Source organism: Toxorhynchites rutilus, chromosome 2 (assembly GCF_029784135.1).
Source record: "Toxorhynchites rutilus septentrionalis strain SRP chromosome 2, ASM2978413v1, whole genome shotgun sequence".
Classification (NCBI taxonomy): domain Eukaryota; kingdom Metazoa; phylum Arthropoda; class Insecta; order Diptera; family Culicidae; genus Toxorhynchites; species Toxorhynchites rutilus.
The window spans coordinates 61,876,443-61,897,848 of NC_073745.1; the positions used below are offsets into that span (position 1 = coordinate 61,876,443).

At 39.4% G+C, this 21,406-nt stretch overlaps 1 protein-coding gene across 1 annotated transcript; it reads right to left on the minus strand.

Moving 5' to 3' along the window:
- Window positions 1-1,914: 1,914 nt before the first annotated feature.
- Window positions 1,915-20,996, minus strand: LOC129770722 (protein O-mannosyltransferase 1). The gene is made up of 4 exons (XM_055773734.1): window positions 20,492-20,996; window positions 20,254-20,419; window positions 3,834-3,969; window positions 1,915-3,770 (listed from the first exon to the last, which is right to left on the minus strand). The coding sequence occupies exons 1-4, from the start codon at window positions 20,830-20,832 to the stop codon at window positions 2,029-2,031; spliced, it is 2,385 nt and encodes a 794-aa protein (XP_055629709.1). The 5' UTR covers window positions 20,833-20,996; the 3' UTR covers window positions 1,915-2,028.
- Window positions 20,997-21,406: the final 410 nt, after the last annotated feature.

Below are 21,406 nucleotides of genomic sequence, written 5' to 3' on the forward strand. Positions count from 1 at the left end.
GTAATGATTACTATATATATTTTTAACACGTCAATCCATCATTCCTAGTAAAAGTTATAATTTCCGTTATAACTTGCCCCGGTGTACCTTATATCTTTTTCACATCTTTGAAAAATATAGTATGCAACGCCGATTTTTCTCGTTTTTGCTCTTTCCACGCAAAATACGAGCTTCTGGATACCAGTCAATGTATAAAGGGTGTGTCACATCAAATTGTATCACGGAAAAAACGCTGTAGAAATTTAATTTTTAGGAATTATATCTTCAGCTCTCGCTTATAATCAGATAAGAGTGTATAGATCACGTTAGCCATGCTTCACTGTCAATTTTTCGTAAATTTGGAAAAATGTCGTCGAACGAAAAAGAGCGTCGTGAATTAATCCTGCGCACTCATTTCGAGAATCCGGAGTTGTCACATCGGGACATCGGTAAGATGCTGGGAATCGTCCAATCCACGGTCAGCAGAGTACTAAAACGATACTTCGAGAACCTAACCATCGACCGGAAGGTGAAGAACGGCAAAAATGGATGCTCCGTCAGTGAAAAAGATCACAAGCGCGTAGTTAAGCAGTTTAGACGTGATCTGAGAAGTTCGGTCCGGGATGTCGCCAATAAGCTGAATTTGTCAAGTTCATTCGTCCAGCGGACCAAGCAGCGGGAGGGCCTGCGTACATACAAGGTTCAGAAGGCTCCTAACCGCGACGAAAGGCAAAACATGGTGGGGAAGACGCGAGCCCGGAAGCTGTACACCGAAATGCTGACGAAGCCGCATTGCCTGGTAATGGACGAAGAAACCTAGCCAACGGGGTCACCTTCGTGCCAAAGGAAATGAACCCGCCCAACGCGCCGGAGCTTCGCCCAATAGAGAAATATTGGGCGATTATGAAGCAGGCCCTCCGGAAGAACCCAAAAGTTGTCAAATCAGATGCGGACTTCAAGAGAAAATGGATTTCAGTTAAAAAAAAACTACAACCTGACGTTGTACAGAACCTTATGGACGGGGTAAAGAGGAAGGTGCGAACATACGGGCTTGGGCTCGAAGTATGAATAAAAAGAAAATGCCAAAAGTTGTTTAATAGTTTTTATTTTACTCTCTAAAATTTTCAAAAGGATCGGTCTACTGGGCGAATTTCTACAGCGTTTTTTCCGTGATGCAATTTGATGTGACACACCCTTTGAAAGTTCGACTGAAAAGTTCCTAAAGTTGACGTCTAGATAGCGCCTCTTGCAAAAATCTATTTGACTATCACAAAGCACCATCTTTCAATGGATACGTGTCAAAATTTTACAGCAGACGGTTGATTGGTTCGTGAGTTACAGCATTGATAGTGAAGCAACTTCTGTTAATGTGAAAAAATGGAAAAATCACCAATCAATGAAAACGATGGCAAAATTGCATGAATTGGGCTTCGAATTGCTTCCGCATCCACCGTATTCTCCAGATCTGGGCCCCAGCGACAATTTACTGTTCGCAGACCTGAAGAGAATGCTCGCTGGCAAGAAATTTAAGACCGATGATGAAGTGATTACCGAAACTGAGGTCTATTTTGAGGAAAAACCGAAAGAGTACTATAAAAATGATATCGAAAAGTTGCAAGACCGCTATAATCGCCGTATCGCCCTTGAAAGCAATTATGTTGAATAATAAAATTGAATTTTGCAAAAAAAATTGTTTTACTGTGTTACCTTATAAACTTTTCAGCCGAACTGTTGAATATTATCATTTTAATAACGCTTATCAGGACTGAATATGAAAAAAGTTTCTAATTGAATATAGATGTATATAATGCATTTGGGTACATATTGCATTCGGGTATTTGTTACATTCGGGTGATTGGCATTTGGGTAACTGTCTTTAGGGTGAATGTGACACAATCGAAAACACATTCAGTTAGTTTTGAAATAATTGGTTTTTATTTTTTTTCACCGTCTAAAAGGATAATACGCTATGCGTACTATTGCAAGTATAGTAAAACGAGTATTTTATAATCGTTTGATTCGAAAACATAAAACTTATCAATCTCTCATTCAAGCTTTATGAACGATCAGATCCCAGGTATCCTTAAGCCGCATCTTGAGTACATCATCCGCACTGAGTTCCGTAGTGCCGTAACAAAGCACGCTGTATTTGGAGTAGAAGTAGAATATCCCGGAAAGCCAGGCCACGAGGATGACGTTAAAGATCATCGACACGAGTCGCACTTTGACGAACTTCCTGAGCACCAGCTGAATGTGCTCGAGCACAAAGCAGAGCAGGAGGATCTTGTACAGCAGCGCCGGCAGATAGTTGTACAAGAAGAGCGTGCGTTCCACGAAGAAATATGGGAGATAGTGGGTGAAGTAGCCGACCAGGAAGATTTCCCCACCACAACGGAACCTTTTCCACTCCTCTTCGTCCAGATCGAACAGACGACGACGTCGTCTGATCAAGTAGAATGCCAGAAGACCAACGTATGCAACGAGGGCAAGCGATGCCGAGTACCAGATGACCAAATTCCCGAGGAGGAATATCTGAGCGTTTGAAGTGTTATCCACCCAATAGGCGATACCTTTATCCATGAAGGGCCACTCGAACGGTTCCGACGAATACATATGGCCTTCTAACTTCTCCGCGTGCAGCAGCATCTTCATCTGCAACTCGGAGAACTTCTCCCAGAAGGACAACTTCGTAGGTGCAGTTGGGATCATCTCGGTCTTCAGTAATTTCTCCAGCACATCTTTCTTATCCTTGTCCTGGGTGTAGCGATGCTCTTCGACGTTCCATATCGTATCAATGGTAAACTGTCTCTTGTCAGCAGCAACCTCAAACTGATTGAACCCCCAATCTGGCAGCTGTTCTGCCGTAAACTTCAGCGCAGCTGAAGTATCGACGTGAACCAATCGCACCTGAGAGGTTATTGCATTCCACCGATTCTTTGAATCCTTCGGATTTATGATATCGACCCTCCACAACAGGTTGGCCGGCATGGAGATGTTATAGTCAATGTAGCAGGAAACTTCCTGCGTGAGGGGACTCATCGGTGACGCTACATCATGCGAGTTCAACGCCCGACTAGTGACTCCATGAACCAGCTGAATAATATCTCCGTTTTCGATGTAATCCGGTTCTTCCTCCACCGCAATGTTTTCTTTTTCGGGTCGCTTCACGATCCACCAGTTGTTTACATCCTTGAATCCATAGCAAGTGACCTGCTGCTGATGACTAGATCCGCGACCATCCGCGTACTTGATCGGGTAAACATGGGCGTGCGAGTGAAGCCAGCAAACCCGTCCGTGGGTATGTTTGAGGGTGATCTGTGATCCATGCTGAATACGCAGGGGTTGTCCTTTGGTAATTGACGCTAGACCACCTTCCAGCGAGGCCTGGAAGGCGCTGGTCATCACACTGTCGTGTGGACCCGCTTTGTACAGACTATCCAGGTGAACGTAGAAGCACCCGACGTATAATGCGAGCGAAACTGTCACGAAGAGCGTTGCTTTCAAGATGCTTTTGACCACCAGATAGAGATTAGATTGGGTACGATCGGGAAGTTGCATCCAGACGTGTCGACCAATGATGTAGCACGCCAGCAGGTAACTGTAGAATCCGATGTACTTCACTAGGACGGCTGCTGTCAGGAAAGCGGCAGCCAACGCGCCGAATGACCACCAGCGAGTGCTGAATGGGACACTGGCGAGGAATTTCAGCACGAACAGTATTCCGACGCTGGAAAACAGCAGTAGCATCGGTTCCATGAGAACGAACCGCGAGTGGGTGAGCAGTGCATTATCTGGAAGGATGGACAAAAGTTGGGATCAGATTCTGGTAGACGTTTTACTCGAATGCGTCTTACCGAAAACAACGAGCAGACCTCCGATGACGCAAACTCTTTGACTTAGTTTGATTTGCCGCAGGATACTGTATATTACAGGTGCCAACAGACTTCCGCACAGCGCAGGGACAAAACGGAAAGCAAAAATGGGAACGCTCTGAAAGTAGCAACAATTTTTACAATGTGATTAAAAATGAGATTTGACGAAGCATACATTGAAACAGTTACACTTATGGATTTTTTGCAAAATGCATTTCACGAATTTCATGCCAACTCGTCGAGGAGTTAGCAGCACCATCTCAGATGGTAGCGAGACGTTGTGGGCTTAAATACATTGGTCATTTAAGCAACTGTGCATACAGAAAATCTTCAAAAATGAATTAGAATACTTTTTGAAATCAGTTAAAGTTTTTTAACATATGACTACGTCTTTCATTGAGAATGTCAAATCAGAAAATAGGTCACGTTTTTATGAAATAAAGTTAGCGTTAATAACTATTTTTGCTAAGAACGGATTTTGACGATAAATTTTTATTTATGTACCAAATGAATCGAAAATTCCCTTAGATTTGTTTAATATGCTATATATTATAATCTCCAGGTGTGTAAACGGTTTGAATTGACGAAAACTAGAAGCATTTCTATTTCTCCATACATACATCGTTCGTGAGCTTCCCTACCCTTGCCGTCAATAACGAGCAACGAAGGAGAATATTTGCTAGAGTATAAATATTGGATCTCTGCTGAGGCACACCTTCAGTTTCGTTCTATACCCGAAGCAATGAACAGCACTTGCTCTGCCTTGTTTTGCATCTTCAAGTATCTATTCTGTAATTTTGTATGTGATTTGGTTTCTCTCTCCACCTGTCATCCATCCTACGCTAATCGAGACCGGCAATAACAACAAAAAGTGATTCTGTTGAGAAGAACTTAGAATGGAGAGAAATGTATGTATATTGAGTCACTTCAAGCCATCGATATATGGCTTTGTGTGCTTACTTATGTACTTGTTTGATGCTATGATGGACGATTGTTTGGTGGTGCAAAATATGCAGCCGTGATAATAAAAACAAGAAGGAGAGATAGCGGATGGGGAATATTTGAGGTAGGGTATGGATAATGGATCTCTGCTGAGGCAAATTTTCAGTTTTTTTATATTTTCGAAGCAGTGGACATCGCGTATTTTCCGTCATCATAAGGACTTCGTTGGTACCTCTTACATTGCATCAATGTATCGAACTAACGACATAGCGAAGAAGGCGATTAGTTTACTGTTTTGTCTTGAATTCCGAGCACTTCATTTTTAAATGTAAATGTAGTGAACTTTAATATTTAAATATTTGAATAATAAAAATCCTGACATTCTTTGTGGTATAGGCTTCATTTTAATATCATTCACAGGTACCGATACTGCCTACAACCTATAATACTAAGCAGTTGCATGAAAGCGACTGTCAACACCAGCGATAAAATGTTTGCGTTACCAAATTCGAAATTTGAGAGTTTCGAAGCACAAAATCCAAAATTTTAGGAGTGTTATATAGAATAGAATATAAGAATAGCTAATTCGCTTTGATTTGATATATCGATCATCTGAATCGGTCTAGTAGCTCAAAAGCTATGATTTTTTTTAATGCATTTTGGGTGTTCGGAATTTGAGACAAATGTAATCAAACATATTTTCAGTTTTTTACCTCTTTTCTGTGATCATGGTAGACATACATATGTGCTTTGTGCTGTGATTGTTGAAAAAAAAATTTACGTGTGAAATACTGTTGTGTGCAGCGAAAGAATATTTCGATCGCGTGCCCGTTGTGTATTTTTATCAGGCTAAGTAGAGAAACAGCTGGCACATCTAGTGATCCCCGATAATCGTTCGATTAATCGATTAATCGAATACTTCCTACAGAAATCGAATATTAATCGAACGAATACTGCGCAACCAATAATCGAAGCGAACGAATAATTTACGTCGATTAATCGATCCAAACCCAGAGAAAAAAAAACGTACGGTCGCTGCAGTTTTATCCCGAAAATCAATCATTATCTTTGACGATCCCCTAACTGGTCAACGAAGCTCAATGCCGTCAACGCGAATTGAGCTTCGTTTACGAGTCTAAGGGAGCGTGAACGATAATAATTGATTTTCAGGTGGGATGAACACTTTTTGACGTAGGACTACGTCTAACCGGAAGATATAGGGGGTGAAATGGAAATCTAGGCACTGAACAAGTAGGAAAAAATGCAAGATGGAAGATGGAACGCTTATAACTCGAGCATTTCTCAATAGATCGCAAAGGTTTTTGCATCAATTGATAGGAAATATATCTACGCATCTATCATAACGAATAACATTTCATTTTTCTTGAGATAAATAATTGAATAATTGTAAAATATCAAGCATTGTCAAAATGCACTATGTGCCCATTTTTGATTGGTCCATTTTGTGCTCCTCAAATCGTACCGACCAAAACGGGCAACCAGAGCAGCAGCGAAATAGAATGAAGCACGATTGGAAAGAAAAAAGAAAAAAATTAACGAAACATTGGTCGCAGTCTCACACATGCGTAATTCTCTAGCCAGCCAGTCTGCTTAAAAATCCCCGCTCCGCTGCCGTAACGATCATTCTCATTCAAACCGTACACCACATCGGTTCGCATCACAACACATCAACAAACCAACCCAAACAGCCATGTCTGGAAATAGTAAAGGAGGAAAAGTGAAGGGAAAGGCAAAATCCCGCTCGAACCGTGTTGATCTGGAGTTCCCCGCAAGGGTAGCTAGGCCGAGCGCGTTAGGACCAGTGCACCAGTCCACCTAGCCGGCGTTATATAGTTTCGGCCGCCGAAGTGATCGAGTTAGCCGGCAAAGCTGCTCGCGACGATAAAAAAACCCGCATTCGGAACAGAACACATTCGGTTCGGTGGACATCAAGACAACAGGCAGTTGCAGCGAGTGGCGAGTGGCAAACGCAATCGCAAAACGGCATCAGGTAGCAGAATAAATAAGTTTGTTCTTTATACAAACTGCTTTGGTGGCAAATCCAGAACAAGGCGGCATCGAGGGCGTTCGAAATGGTTTTTTTCAAAACCACGAGTACTAAGTTTTCTAAATTGGAACCATTCCATAAAACAAGGCGCTTTTCAGGGCCATTAAACCTTCCAAAAAAGAGTTTAGGAAATACAGTTCAATGCTTTCTAAAACAATATCCAAAATAATAATAAAACACAAATTGATTTTTTCATAATTTGTTTGCCAGAATATGATGAGTATGTGAATTTGGAAGTTGTTCTGAGCTTATTGATTTTCACCGATTCTTAAATTGCTTCTAGATTGAAAGTACAGTAATTTACACTTATCTCGACATTTAGCTAATTGGACGGACCTGTATTGCGACATATTTAGTTGGACATTTTTGTAAACATAGAGTTCGGGGTCCAAATTATGAAATTATGAATTATGAGTGGTGGTAATGCGACGTGCCATTGAATGTAATTTACTGTAAAATATGTCACAAGCTGGATGGGAAGAAATTTTCCAACTGTGAAAGCTGTGGCGAGTGGCAAATGCAATCGCTAAACAGAAAGGTTTAGCCGAACAAGATGGGGATATCGAGTGATAACAAAACAATAAACTCTTTAGATTGAAGATAATTTTGTGATCCTGAAAAGGACCCTTTTTAGCCTGCATGTGAATCCAACGAGCGAACAAGTCGTAATGAATGTATTTTTTTGCCATCGCTCCCTTTTAACGCTCATTCGTTCGTCTCGTTGGACTCGCCCCTCTGGCTGAGTCTGCCGATTTGTCTCTATCCTGTGAGTGTGTACCGCTAGAGTATAAAACACGCGGACCCCAAAAAAATATCTTATTTTCTTTCAAACCGTAAACCCGTGTGGTTGTACGGCATCGACATCGTGGACGTAACAAAGGAGGACAAGTTAAGGGAAAGGCAAAGTCTCACTCGAACCGTGCAGGTCTCCAGTTCCCTGTTGGTCGCATTCACTGATTGCTCCGCAAGGGTAACTAGGCCGAACGGATTGGTGCCGGAGCACCAGTATACCTAACAGCGATTATAGAGTTCCGGCCGTCGGAGTGCTCGAGTTGGCTTGCAAAGCTGCTCACGACAATCAGAAAACCCTCATCAAGAACAGAGCAACTTCGGTTCGGCGCTCATCAAGGCAACAATTAGTTTCAGTGAGTGGCAAAGTGTTTCTCCGGCACGTTGCATTAAATGTAATTTACTGAACAACATGTCACAAGCTGGATGGGAAGAAATTTTTCAACTGTGAAAGCTGTGGCGAGTGACAAACGCAATAGCTAAACAGGAAGGTTTAACCGAACAAGATGGGAATATCGAGTGATAACAAAAACACAACACCAAAGGTTCTTTTCAGAACCATCAACATATTCATAAAGAGTAAACAGTAAATCCATTTTTCAGGTAGATAGGTAGGTATTCACGTAGGAGAAGAAAATAAAACAATATATTTAAAATATATATTTAACAAAAGCTGTCCCCTTTGTATAGTCCTACGTCACTCCGGTTATGTCCCCGACATTACCCACCCGTCTTTTTGATTCCAGATGGCTTTCTAGTAAATGAGAAATATTATTCTAACGAATTATTTCTCTCAGTGTAACGATTATTCGATTAATCGATTATTTGAGGCGATTAATCGTATCGAATAACAAACTACTGAAAAGTATTCGATTAGCTGATGAACGATTAATTTAAAAAATCGGGGATCACTAGGCACATCAGCTGATTCTTGTTTATTTAATTTTTTCTCGTTCGCCCCAGCGTGCTATTTTTTTCATATAGCAGCTGTGGCGGTATTGTTTTTATTTCTCTTTTCTGTATGGTGTTCGTTGTGTTGTGTAATAGCGTCCCGCTTTAATCTTTATTGGAATTGGCAATGGAATGTTCTCTGTGTAAATTGGGGATTGTAATAAGCGATTTGCCAGTTTGCTGTATCGGGAAGTGTAACGGTGTGTTCCACTACCGCTGTACTTCTCTTACTAAAGCAACGGCAAAGCTTATCACGGATAATGTAAATGTATTGTTCAAATGCAATGACTGTCTCAAGACGGGTCTATGGTACTAGGTGAGGCCGTTTCGTCACTAAGTTGGTTAGGGGAGCGGTATATGAAAACAGCACGGAAGAAAGTAGAAGGGGAATTATTTGCTTGTAGCGTGAAAGAGACAGACTGATCACGAGCGAGCTTCGGCAATAGCGTATTGTGTTTTGTTTACAAACAAAACACAGTAGACTTCCAAGATGGCTGAAGAGTGGTTTTAGCAAGTTGGCCCACCTTAGTATATACTTCTAGGCGCCTTGGACTGTCTATCGGACCAGGGTTGTGGTGAGCAGAGCGATGTTATTTCGGATGTGCGTAAGATAGAAAAAGAGGTGATGAAATTATCTTCACTCTCTGACTCGCTTACGGGCATGCGAGATCAGATCGCTGCTCAGATAGACAGCGCGTTAAAGTGCGGTATGGAAGAATTGAGACAAGATGTAAATGGGTCTCTTGAAAAATTGATTTGTGAGAAATTGGAATCTATGACTAGTTCTATTTTAACAATTAACGCGCAACAATTAATTTAGCTGCAAAGAATGACTTGCTCATTGAACCTGGTACAGTTCATTCTGAATCGCACCAGAATATTCCGAAACGTAAGAAACGAAAATTTCAAAATAATGATGATGATAATGTACATCAAAATAAAATAAGTTTTGCGGATGTTGTTAAAAGTGCGAACACTTCTAACAACAATAAGATAATGGGTTATAGTAAAAGTACTAGTATCATGCAAAGTAATCGTAAGACTCATCCGGTTATTGTAATCAAGCCTAAAGAGTCCAAACAAGCTTGCGAGGATACTCGGAAGCATTTGAAGACAAAATTAGATCCAAGAACACACAAAATTAGTAATTTCAGAAATGGAAGAAATGGCTCCATCATTGTTGAGTGTGCAACTGGAGCTAATAAAGACAATGTGAAAGATGACATCGAAAGCAATTTGGGTGAGAAGTATAGTGCTGTTGTTCCCATATCGGTGCCCAGATTAAAAATCGTGGGCATGAGCGATCAGCATTCCTCCGATGTTTTCATTGATTACCTCCGAAGTCAGAATGAAGGCATCGAAATAAAAGATGTAAAGGTTTTAAATGTGTACGAAAATCCACGCTTCACCTACAATAAGTTTACTGCTGTAATTGAAGTAGATGTTGACACATATAACTGTTTATTGAACGCGAAAAAAGTAAATGTGGGGTTCGATCGGTGCTCCGTAGTTCCTGCGATTAATGTATTAAGATGCTTCAAATGTGGAGAATTTGGACACAAGAGCACGGATTGCAAACAAAATTTTGAAACGTGCTCAAGGTGTAGTCAGAAACACAAGACATCTGAATGCAAGTCAACTGTGTTGAAATGTGTTAATTGTTTGAAAATGAATAAAGAACGGAAATTGAATTTGGACGTCAATCATGCCGCATTTAGCTCTGAATGTTTAGTATATCAGAGACTTTTTAATATTTAAAAAGAGCAGCTTGCATTTCAATAAATAGCAACCAGGTTCCAGAAGAATTGTGAACCAATATTATATTTTATATTTGAATATTGCGGGACTGTCAACAAACTACGTAGCGTTACATCAGATTGTTGAGGAAAAGCGTCCATTTCTAGTCCTTTTGTCTGAAACACACATTGTTGAAATAGAATCATTTGATCAGTATAGTATTCCGGGATATAATGTTGCTGCGTGTTTATCACATTCTAGGCACACTGGCGGTGTTGCTATTTATGTCAGAGAATCAGTTCAATTCAATCTTCGCCTCAACGAAGTGTTTGATGGTAACTGGTTTTTGGGCATTACAGTTGAACATGGCATGAAGATGGGTAATTTTGGTGTTTTGTATTATAGTCCCAGCTCAAGCGACTTGCGTTTTGTTGAAATTTTAGAAAACTGGCTTGAAATGTTCCTTGACTCTAGCAAATTGAATATATTAGCTGGTGATTTCAATATTAATTGGCGTGATGACTACAATTCGAACCATTTGAAGCGTGTATCCGATTGTATCCGACTTCAATTTGAAACAAACAGTACATGAATTTACGCGCATTTCCAGGCACAGTAAAACTTTAATTGATCATGTTTATTCCAATTTTGATACTATTTACACAGTCACGGATACCAATTTGAAAATAACCGATCATGAGACTTTAATTATCAATATTGTAGATAATCTCGTGGTAAACGAAGATGTTGTGAAATTAAAGTGCTGGAGGAAATATTCGAAGCATGCTGTTTCGAATCTCGTAGTGAGAAGCCTGGATTTTCCATTCGAGGTCGGTAATTTAGATGAATCATCAGCTGTTCTAACTAATACCTTGAAAGAGTGTACAAATCGGCTTGTTACGCAAAAATTTTAAGTATAAGCAATTGAAATTGAACATAAGTAAAACTAAATATATGGTAATCTCGCGAAATCGTTTAAATGAAAACGTCTCCATCGTTATTGATAATGAGACTATTGATCGAGTTCGGGACATTAAATATCTTGGCGTGATTATTGATGACAAACTCAAGTTCAACACTCACATTGACAATGTCATCAAGAAAATTGCCAAGAAGTATGGAATCTTATGTCGATTGAAAAACGATTTAACTATTCGCAGCAAAATACAGCTATACAAATCAATCATCTCTCCTCATTTAGACTTTTGCTCTTCCATTTTATTTTTAGCCAATGACACACAAATATCGAGATTACAGCGCTTGCAAAACAAAATAATGCGGTTGATACTAAAATGTAACAGATTCACTTCCTCATCTTTAATGTTGGACGCTCTGCAATGGTTATCCGTGAAGCAAAGAATTGTTTATTTAACTATGGTGTTCATTTTTAAAGTAATTAACGGTTTGCTGCCTCGATATTTGTGTGATCGAGTTGAAAGAGGAAGTGACTTTCATAGTTATAACACTAGAAACGCGAATGAAATAAGAACACCTAATTTCTTGTCATGTGCTTCACAAAATTCGTTGTACTTCAAAGGAATAAATGTGTTCAACTCGATGCCAAGACATATTAAATGCGCAACAACACTTACAGAATTTAAGAGGCACTGTATTTCACATGTAAAAGCTGTGTTCTCTTAACAGCTGAACGAGTTTTTGTTTATTTTTATGATGAAGATCTTTACTGACGAAGTTTTATACGAACGGATAATTTAATGTGGACATTTTTTTTGCAGTTTGTTTTCAATATTTTCAATGAATCGGACGAAGTTTTTTTTTGAACGGATTATATTATGTAGATTATTTAATTTTTTTTTAAATCATCTTTTTTTAAATTTGTATTGATCTCTATTATGTCTGTCATGATCTTGGTGATGATGGACTATTTTTATTTTTATTTTGTCGTTCTTATAGTTGTATTAGTTAAAAAAAAAAGTAGTCTACAAAAGTTTGAGCGTCGCGCGCGAGACACAGATATAAAGGATATTAAATTGAAAGTTTTTTTTAAGCGCCGGTCTAGGAATTTTTCGTAAAGGAAATTTTTTCGATTTCTCTGAATGAGGGTATTCACAGTCAATCTAAAACAAGGCTGGCAGTTGGACTTGTGCTCTGGTGGACCACTTGGCTGCAAGGGCCTCGTCGGGACCGTATCGGCTCTGTGGCGGACATGACTGAGTATTGGCTTTTTTTGGACATTGCAATTTTTTGAACTTATATCTGTAAATAAAATCAGTTCGTTTTTCATGTTTGCTAAACTGATTTCAATGTTGAAAAAACAAAAATTATCTTTTAGATAACTCGTCTTGCTCAAACCTCTGTAGGGGAAGGAGGCGGGACCATCATCTTCATCATCATCATCATCAATATGAATCTGTAAATATATTTTATAATGGCCAAATGAAAGAAAAGGTTCTATTCTATCCAAAAAACCACATTAATTTTGCGAAAAAGTACCATTTTGAGTAATGAGAAACTGTTTAATGGCCAACAAAGCTTAAGTGTTCGGAATTTGAGACAAAACGGTATGTGCCACATAATTATTTGGGGAATCATCAAGGTAGCTGGGATGTTATGAGTTATTTGGGTTCGCGTGCCAATCGCAAAACTACCTTCAACAAGGTTGACATCCGCGCTAATCTTGATCATAATGAAGCAATGTAACAATTTTAGAGGTTATTAAGATTAATAGAAACGGTTTATTACGCTTATTCAGCACCGAGAAAATTTAGTTTGATTTCGCTTGCCAGTAGCTGAACTTTTTTTTTAAGAATGACAGCTGCGCTTATCTCGAGCATGAGAAAGTAATGCAATTTGATTCGAGGCCAGTAATATTGATAGAAACCGTTTTTTGAGAATAGCGCAAAATGGTTAGAAGTATTTATATATTTAGTTGCTTCAAGCCACCAATGTATGGCTCTGTATACATGCTATGTTGAACCTGGTTGATACTGGTGCCCCAACAATATCGCACCTATAGCCATTTTCGGAGCATCGCCACGGTAACACACAAATGCAACGATAAAAATGAAACATCGCGAGAATGACCGTTTCTCGAAATCTCGGTCAGAACTGATTTGGGAATGTTTTGGTGGCCCTAAGAAGGGCCGTTTTGTCTGGTTGTTAAGTATTGTTTGTTCACTCCACCAGTATTCATAACCGAGTGATAATGATAGAAGAATGGTGATTAGTCATTGGATGGTGCGTATCACGATAGAAGATGCCAAAGTGGAATGAGATATGATGAAAGTCACCCTCTTTGGCCCTGGACAAGATGGCTCCTGTGTTATGTATGGATGAAATAAAGAAAAAAAAAGCTCATCAATGTAATATAAGATAGTTAATATTATCGAACACAAGTTTTCTCACCAGAAAAAAAGTGTTACTCTAGTATAGAGAAAATATATTTAAAATGGAAAAGGTAATTTCATTTACAATTTTTTACTTTCTGATTATTTATTCAACACATTTCCATTTTCGCTTCAAACCCAACGGAACACGACGCTACATGCCTCAATGCGAATTTCAAAAAGCTCCCCCTACTTCCATTTGTTTGCAATGCCGCAATTCTCCCAGGCAGCTTGGTTTAGATGTCTTTGTTAGGGAACACAATTCGGTGGGAACAAAAGTTCCTACTTTGATGTATTTGCATTGTTAACGTCGAATCTGCAGCTTTAACATTCTCCAACGTTCTGGCATATGTTATCGATAGATATGTGCCGAAAAAGAAATGCCACCATGCATCCCGCAAACCATGGCAGACATGTGTGCTTCGACGACTGAAATCAATGAAGAGGGCCGCCTTGAGAAATTTCACCACACACCGCACACAAATTCTTCAATATCAATATGCGCGAATCAACCACGAATATAAACGTGTTGCGAAGCAATCTTTCCTACATTATCAGCGTCGTGTACAGAGAAAACTCAAATCACATCCCAAACAGTTTTGGAAATTTGTCAACGAGCAGCGCCATTCAGCCGGTTTGCCATCGTCTATGGCATTCAATGGAATCGTGGCCTCTACGCAACGGGATATCTGCAACCTATTCTCAGATAAATTTGCCAGCGTTTTCACCGATGAGAGTTTGAGCGACGAACATATCAGGCATGCTGCTGGCTACGTCCCTCTCTCCAACCAAACCCTGAGTAGAGTTGACATCAGTTTGGAGATGATTTCTAGGTCGTTCTCGAAACTCAAAGCGTCGTTCAATCCGGGACCTGACGGAATCCCATCAGCTTTTCTCAAAACGCACATGAATGACTTGTTGACCCCGCTGCTCCAAATATTCCAGCTTTCCGTGTCTACTGGCGTTTTTCCGACCTGTTGGAAACTATCGCATATGTTCCCAGTCCATAAGAAAGGAAATAGACGGGACGTCAATAATTATCGTGGCATTACTTCGCTTTGCGCTTTGGCTAAATTGTTTGAACTCGTTATTATGGAACCGCTCAACGCTCTCAGCAAGCCGTACATTAGCACTGACCAGCACGGATTCACGACGGGTCGCTCCACCACCACAAATTTACTGTGTCTCACCTCCTACATTACCAATTCTATGTTACAATACGCTCAAACGGACGCCATTTATACAGATTCGACTGCGGCCTTTGATAAATTGAACCACCGTATAGCTGTTGCCAAACTCGACAGGCTTGGGATTAACGGCAACCTTCTGCGATGGTTCCAATCATACCTCACTGGCCGCCGACTAGCCGTCGTTATTGGCGACTGTCAATCCTCTCTATTTGCTGCTACTTCTGGCATACCACAAGGTAGTCATCTGGGTCCGCTGATTTTTTTTTATCTATTTTAACGACGTAAATTTGGTGATTGAAGGACCACGACTGTCATACGCAGATGATCTGAAAATTTACCTTCGGGTCTGCTCGATTGAAGATTGTCACTTCCTTCAGAGACAGTTGGATGCTTTCGCCGATTGGTGTATGCTCAACCGCATGGATGTAAACCCCGCTAAATGCTCCGTCATCTCGTTCTCGCGCACGAGAAAGAACATATTGTATGTCTTGCGTGACTCAGAAATCGAGCGCGTTAGTGAAGTCAAAGACCTAGGGGTAATATTGGACACGCAACTCTCGTTCAAACCGCACATCTCGTTCATTGTCAATAAAGCGACCAGAACTCTTGGATTCATCTTCAGAATTGCCAAAAATTTCACTGACATCTACTGCCTCAAATCTCTCTACTGCTCTCTATCTCGCTCTGTTTTAGAGTATGGTTCTGCAGTTTGGACTCCTCACTACAACAATGGCGTCGAAAGAGTTGAGTCTGTTCAACGAAGGTTCGTGAGATATGCACTCCGCAGATTGCCGTGGACGGACCCCTTCCGATTACCGAGTTACGAGAGTCGTTGTCAGTTGATTAACCTGCAACCTGGAGATACAGCCAGAGCTCTGTTCATAGCTGATGTTTTGCAAGGACGCATCGACTGTCCCGTTCTCTTGGAGAACATCAATATCAACGTCCGACCTCGAGCTCTCCGGAATAATGCGATGCTAATATTGCCCGTACAACGTACGAACTACAGCATGTTTGGTGGATTTAGTGGTTTGCAAAGATTATTCAACAGAGTGACCATGTTGTACGACTTCCATTTATCCCGAACGCTTCTTCGCCGGAGGTTTAGCTCTTTTTTTTCTGAACTAGTTTAATTTACCATAGGTTTTTAGTTTCGATGTTAGTTTTATTATGTGACGAACTTATGTAGTGTAACATTCATGTTTAGATATAAGTAACATCATTGGGGCCTTCACAGCCTGTTGATGAATAGACAATAAACGAATACCGATTTCTGTGTATCTTCAATTTCGACCAATCAGAACGAGGTATTTCCGTTTGAAGATTTTTCGATTGTTTGATAGTTAGTATCATATGATATATTATTTTAACCATTGTGATGAATTGTTATGGAGTGCTCAGATCGATTGATGCAAATGTCTCGTAAATCCGTCAGGAAATAACTGTTCAATCATTGTAAGTACATAAGCTGCCGCATGTGTCGTCAATTTCGACCAATCAGAAGTGGGTATTTTCACTAGGATAGGGGTTGCGATTTTTCAATTGTTCGATAGTTAGTTTCATGTCATATATTATTTTATTCAATGTAAAAAATTGTTCTGGAGTGCCAAAATTGATTGACGCAAAAATCTCATCAATCCATCATGAAATAACTGAGCAATAATCGTTTAAAATTGGACAATTTTCACGATGCACTCGGTTTTTGATTTTCAATTTGCACCCCAAGGACGTAATCCTACGCCAAAGCTAAGAGAATGTTGCATCGGAAAGGGGGGTGGAGATTGCAATGATAGATCCACAGCGAGTGAAATATTCGCTCGCGTCCACAGTTCGACGGGGATCAAATTTGACACAAAATGAGAAGAATGAGAAAGGCAATTCATTCCCACTCGACTCTCGCCGGCAACGATGTTGCTTCGATGATCACCAGTGTACTTACTGTGCCAGGGTGGAATTTACGTCGCAAATTGCAATTACGTCTCTTTGCAATGAAACACAAATTTCTGCATAACTCGTGAATTAATCAAGCAGACGAAACCAAATTAGGCATATGGATGTTTAAGGGTGCAATCAATGTTCCTATGATGGTTAGACACTCCACCCCCTTCTCTAATGAAAGACAAATTCTGCATAACTCGAAAACTAATCAAGCAAATGGAGCCAAATTTGGCATGCGAAGGTTTTAGTAGACAAGAAACGTTTCTTGAGTGGTTTGACACTCCTCCTCCTGATAACGAAAAATAAATTTTGAACGGAATGAAGTTTGCCGGGTCAGCTAGTTTTTCGCAAAAACGATGATTTGGCACCCATAATGAAAGACGTAGTCATGAACAAGTCAAGCACCCATAATGAAAATGCATTACTTGAGAAGGCTCTATCTCGAAAAATATGAGAGCAAATTATGAGCGGATTGAAGAGATTCATTCGTTAGAGAATTTCTGATAATTTCTCATATGACTTTTATCAATATGTGAGCAATTGATAGCAAAATATCGTTAGAAGTGAGAAGACACGAATTCCTAATTCGATTATTACAACCAAATCCGCGATGGTCCAATAAATCGCCAATAAAGCTAAATGAACCAAAGTACTGCGTCAAGAGTGATTGAAATGTTAAAACACAACTTCAATGCTAATAAACTAGCTGGTGCGGGTCGCTAGAAAGGATTTAAATATCCAGAAACGGTGAAGAAAGTAGCTTACAGATAAATCCTGGACTCTCTAATCGTAAAATAGCGGTAAAACAGAATTGTAGTGAGAGAACAGTTCGAAGAATGAAAGCCAGTTCCTGATCAAAACGCAGCACAAAATATAGAAGCTAAATAACGGACAAGAAAGTTAAAATCAAATTTTTTTTGAGAAAAAAAAGGTTTATTATGAATGGCGAAACATAAGTATTGTGTGATTTCTCTCAACTCCCTGATCAGGAATTTTATTCAGCGATGAATCGAGGAGATGTCAACGAACAATTCAAAACAGAAAAGAAGTTAAAGTTCCCAAATAAGTTTCTGGTTTGGCAGGCGATTTGTAGTTTTGGTGCCAAAGCAATTTTGACCAGTGGGAAAATATAAATTCTAACATATTCTTATACAGCCATTCCATGCAAAACCGATATAGTGGTCTCAGATTTTCGTGAAAAGTGGTAGTTTTGTTCTTTATCGCAAAACATTAGACCCGTATTTTATATTTTTTCAGTAGGGTGAACATTTCAATTTTAGGGTTGTCCGAAAAATCAAGTTTTTCCTCTTTTTTTTTTTCCAAAAATGACTTTTTTCAAAAATTCTTTTTCAAAAAACTTTTGAACTACTAAACCGATTCAGATGATCGATATATCAAAATAGAGCCAATTACCTGTTTTTTTTTTGGAAAAATACTACACCTGTAGGAAATTTGATTTCTGTTCTCGTTCTTATTGATTGTATTCGTTTTTTTATTGTTTTCATAGTCTAGGGACCAAAGGCGCCATAGTTTTTTTTATATTTGTTCTGGAAATCTGAGGGTTTTTCATACAACATATCTCGAAACCAGGTAAGCGTTTTTTTTTCGTTTTTGAGTTGCGATTTTTCAAAGATAGCCGATGGTCCAAAAAATCTGTTTATTTCATTTTTTCCACTACAAAAAATCATAACTTTTGATCTACTAGACCGATTCAGATGATCGACATATCAAATCAAAGCCAATGAGCTAGTCTTGTTTAAAAAATATTATATTCAGAATCAAAATGAATTTTGTTTTCGTAATTATTGATTATATTTGTTTTTCATAGCTTACATCGTTTCGGGACCAAGGGCGCCATATTTTGTTATATTTTTTCCTGAAAACTGAGGTTTTTTCACATAATATATCCGAATACCAGAGAGGTGTTCATTTTTGTTTCTAAGTTGTGATTTTTCAAAGTTAACATGTTTTCAGTTTTTGTTCAACATGTGTATGCGACTATACTGGATGTATGTGATTATAATCCAATTAATTGGCAAATGTGTTATTTTTTTCAAAAAAAGTTAGTTAGGCTTTAATTTGATATGTCGATCATCTGAATCGGTCCAGTAGTTCAAAGGAAATAATTTTTTGAAGAAAGACATCTTTGGGAAAAAAGGGGAAAATGATTTTTTGGACCATTGGTTAACTTTGGAAAATCATAACTCAATAACGAAAAAAAACGTTTCGAGATATGTTATGTGAAAAATCCTCAGCTTTCCAGAAAAATATAAAAAAACCGAGACTATGAAAACAATAAAAAACGAATACAATCAATAATAACGAGAGCGGAACTCAAACTTTCTGCAGGTATAGTATTGACCAGGTGATTGGCTCATCTGATCATCTGATCAGAAATTAAATTTCCTTTTATTTTTTTTCCCGCCTCAGTCCTTAATCAATCAATCATCGTCAACTTATTCTACAAATAACCGTTTCAGGGCGACCAAACCATTCTACAAAACAGTTATTTTTGAATATAATATCCGATATTATAATCGAACGAATTGAATAAGAAAACACCATAGCCCTACGTCAACAATGCGGTCGTGTCTTGGGCACAACCTCCTATATTGTTTTATATTTTTTACAAAAATTTTTAACTCAAAAACTCTAAATCCTACAAGATTCTGGTCAAAAAATAAAATGTACTTCCTTCCCTCTTTGTTTTTAAGAGGCTAAGACTTTGCAAAAAAATTTAGGGAATTGTCTAAATCTTCAATCTGAAATGTTGATGCCAATGGCCAGTCCAGTTAGTATGAAATGCGTTAATTATATTTTGTTCTGAATTGTACAGATCAATTAGGTTTTGGATGATTCATTCTATTCAACCATTATCATGCATTATGCACAACTATTTAAAAAAAAGGGGCTTCTAAAAGAATTGTGGGGCGCATTTATGTCGATGATTTTGTCTCATTTCTCAACATTCGTTACAAATCATATGTTCACAAAATCAAAGAGCAAAGATAAACAAGTATAACCTAAACAAGTAAAGCTTGAAAAAATTTGAAAAAGTTGCATTATCGTAATACTCATTTTATCGCGAGATGGAATATCAGCGTTCAATTCACCTTACGACGGTTTAGCCGAGGTTAGCCACTTTTCCTCCCCGCTAATCATAACTTTGAAGATCATTCACACATAGCTTCTTCACTTTCGTGTCCAACCCGGCGTGATATTTACATTTTCCCATTTTTGCATAATACCCAGAGCTCAGAGCCGCGGATAGCGCAAGCACTCGTATTTGGGTTCGCGCGCTCGTATCAAACAAATCGCGACATCGCCTGTGAACTCTGGCCCTCGAAAACGAGTTTTGTTTGTTCTGGTATGGTTTTTAGTGGTGGTATTATGAAAAAGTTGCCCAATGCTGCGTGGAAACCGGATAAATATTAACATACCGCGTCGTATTCGCTGCCGATTTTAGGAAACTCAAACTTCCCACTGTATCCGACGGCGCTCGCCACTCCGGCTATGAGCATCTTGCCCAGCGGTGGATGCTGGTCGAAGTAGAACGTGTTCCGCAGGTACAACGATGCAAAGCGACCATAGTGGATTTCATCAAATCTGCAAAAAAACGGAGACAGACATTGTTTCTCCTTGTAACATTCACAAGTGCAACAAAAGGCAAAAACTTACACAACCCCTTTGGGATGGGTAATCTTGTAGAACCGTGTCACGAACGAGAGGAGGAACAGCACAACCGAAGCTCCGTCCAGTTGGAATCGCATCATGAACCGCTGGGAATCATCTTCATCGCTGATAACACTTTCGATTTCTTTTGCGCGATCATCACAAACGCGTGACTTAAGATTCTCGGGTTCGTCACTGGCAGACGGTTGCTGTCGTTTAATGTTCTTCGGTGGTTTTTGCTCTTTTCCGGGCTGAATTTCCTTCTCACTTTGCACATCTTCCACGGATGACGATTGTTTGCTGCTCTTCTTGGGCGACGATTTTGTGTTGCGTAAATTCGGTTCCATCGTCGAATACAATGTGGCTTTTGTTTGTTCACTGGCAAGACATTGACGAACCACCACCAAATAGGTCGTGGCAAATTTGAGGGCTACTGTTGGAACGGATCTTTATTGTGCGATAACAATGTGTTGGCACAGAGGGCGAACGAAACACATCTCGATAGCACGAAAGCACCAAACGGACTGAAAGTGAATGTTGTTCGAAACATGAATGAGTGGAGGAATGTCAGAAGATGGCGTGTAAGTGTGGATGTTACGAGCTTTGGAATGAGTTCGTTCAATGCTGAGTGTACACCGAGAGAAATCTCTGGCACATAGTGAATGTAGGGGAAATAGGTATAATGGGCTACCTTAACACTTTGCCATCTGGCAACACCACAGTGGTTACGTGCGCATAGAAGAAGAAGTTCGCACATGGTTACATTACAATTGCTCAAAAGTTATTGATATAACTCCACAATCTTCCGACATCAATCCCAGTAAAAAATTAGAGAAGTTATCTGTGTAGGAAATTTATAAACCATTAAATTTTAAAAAAATTACAATTTTAAAAACCACTTGATGAAAAAAACTATAAATA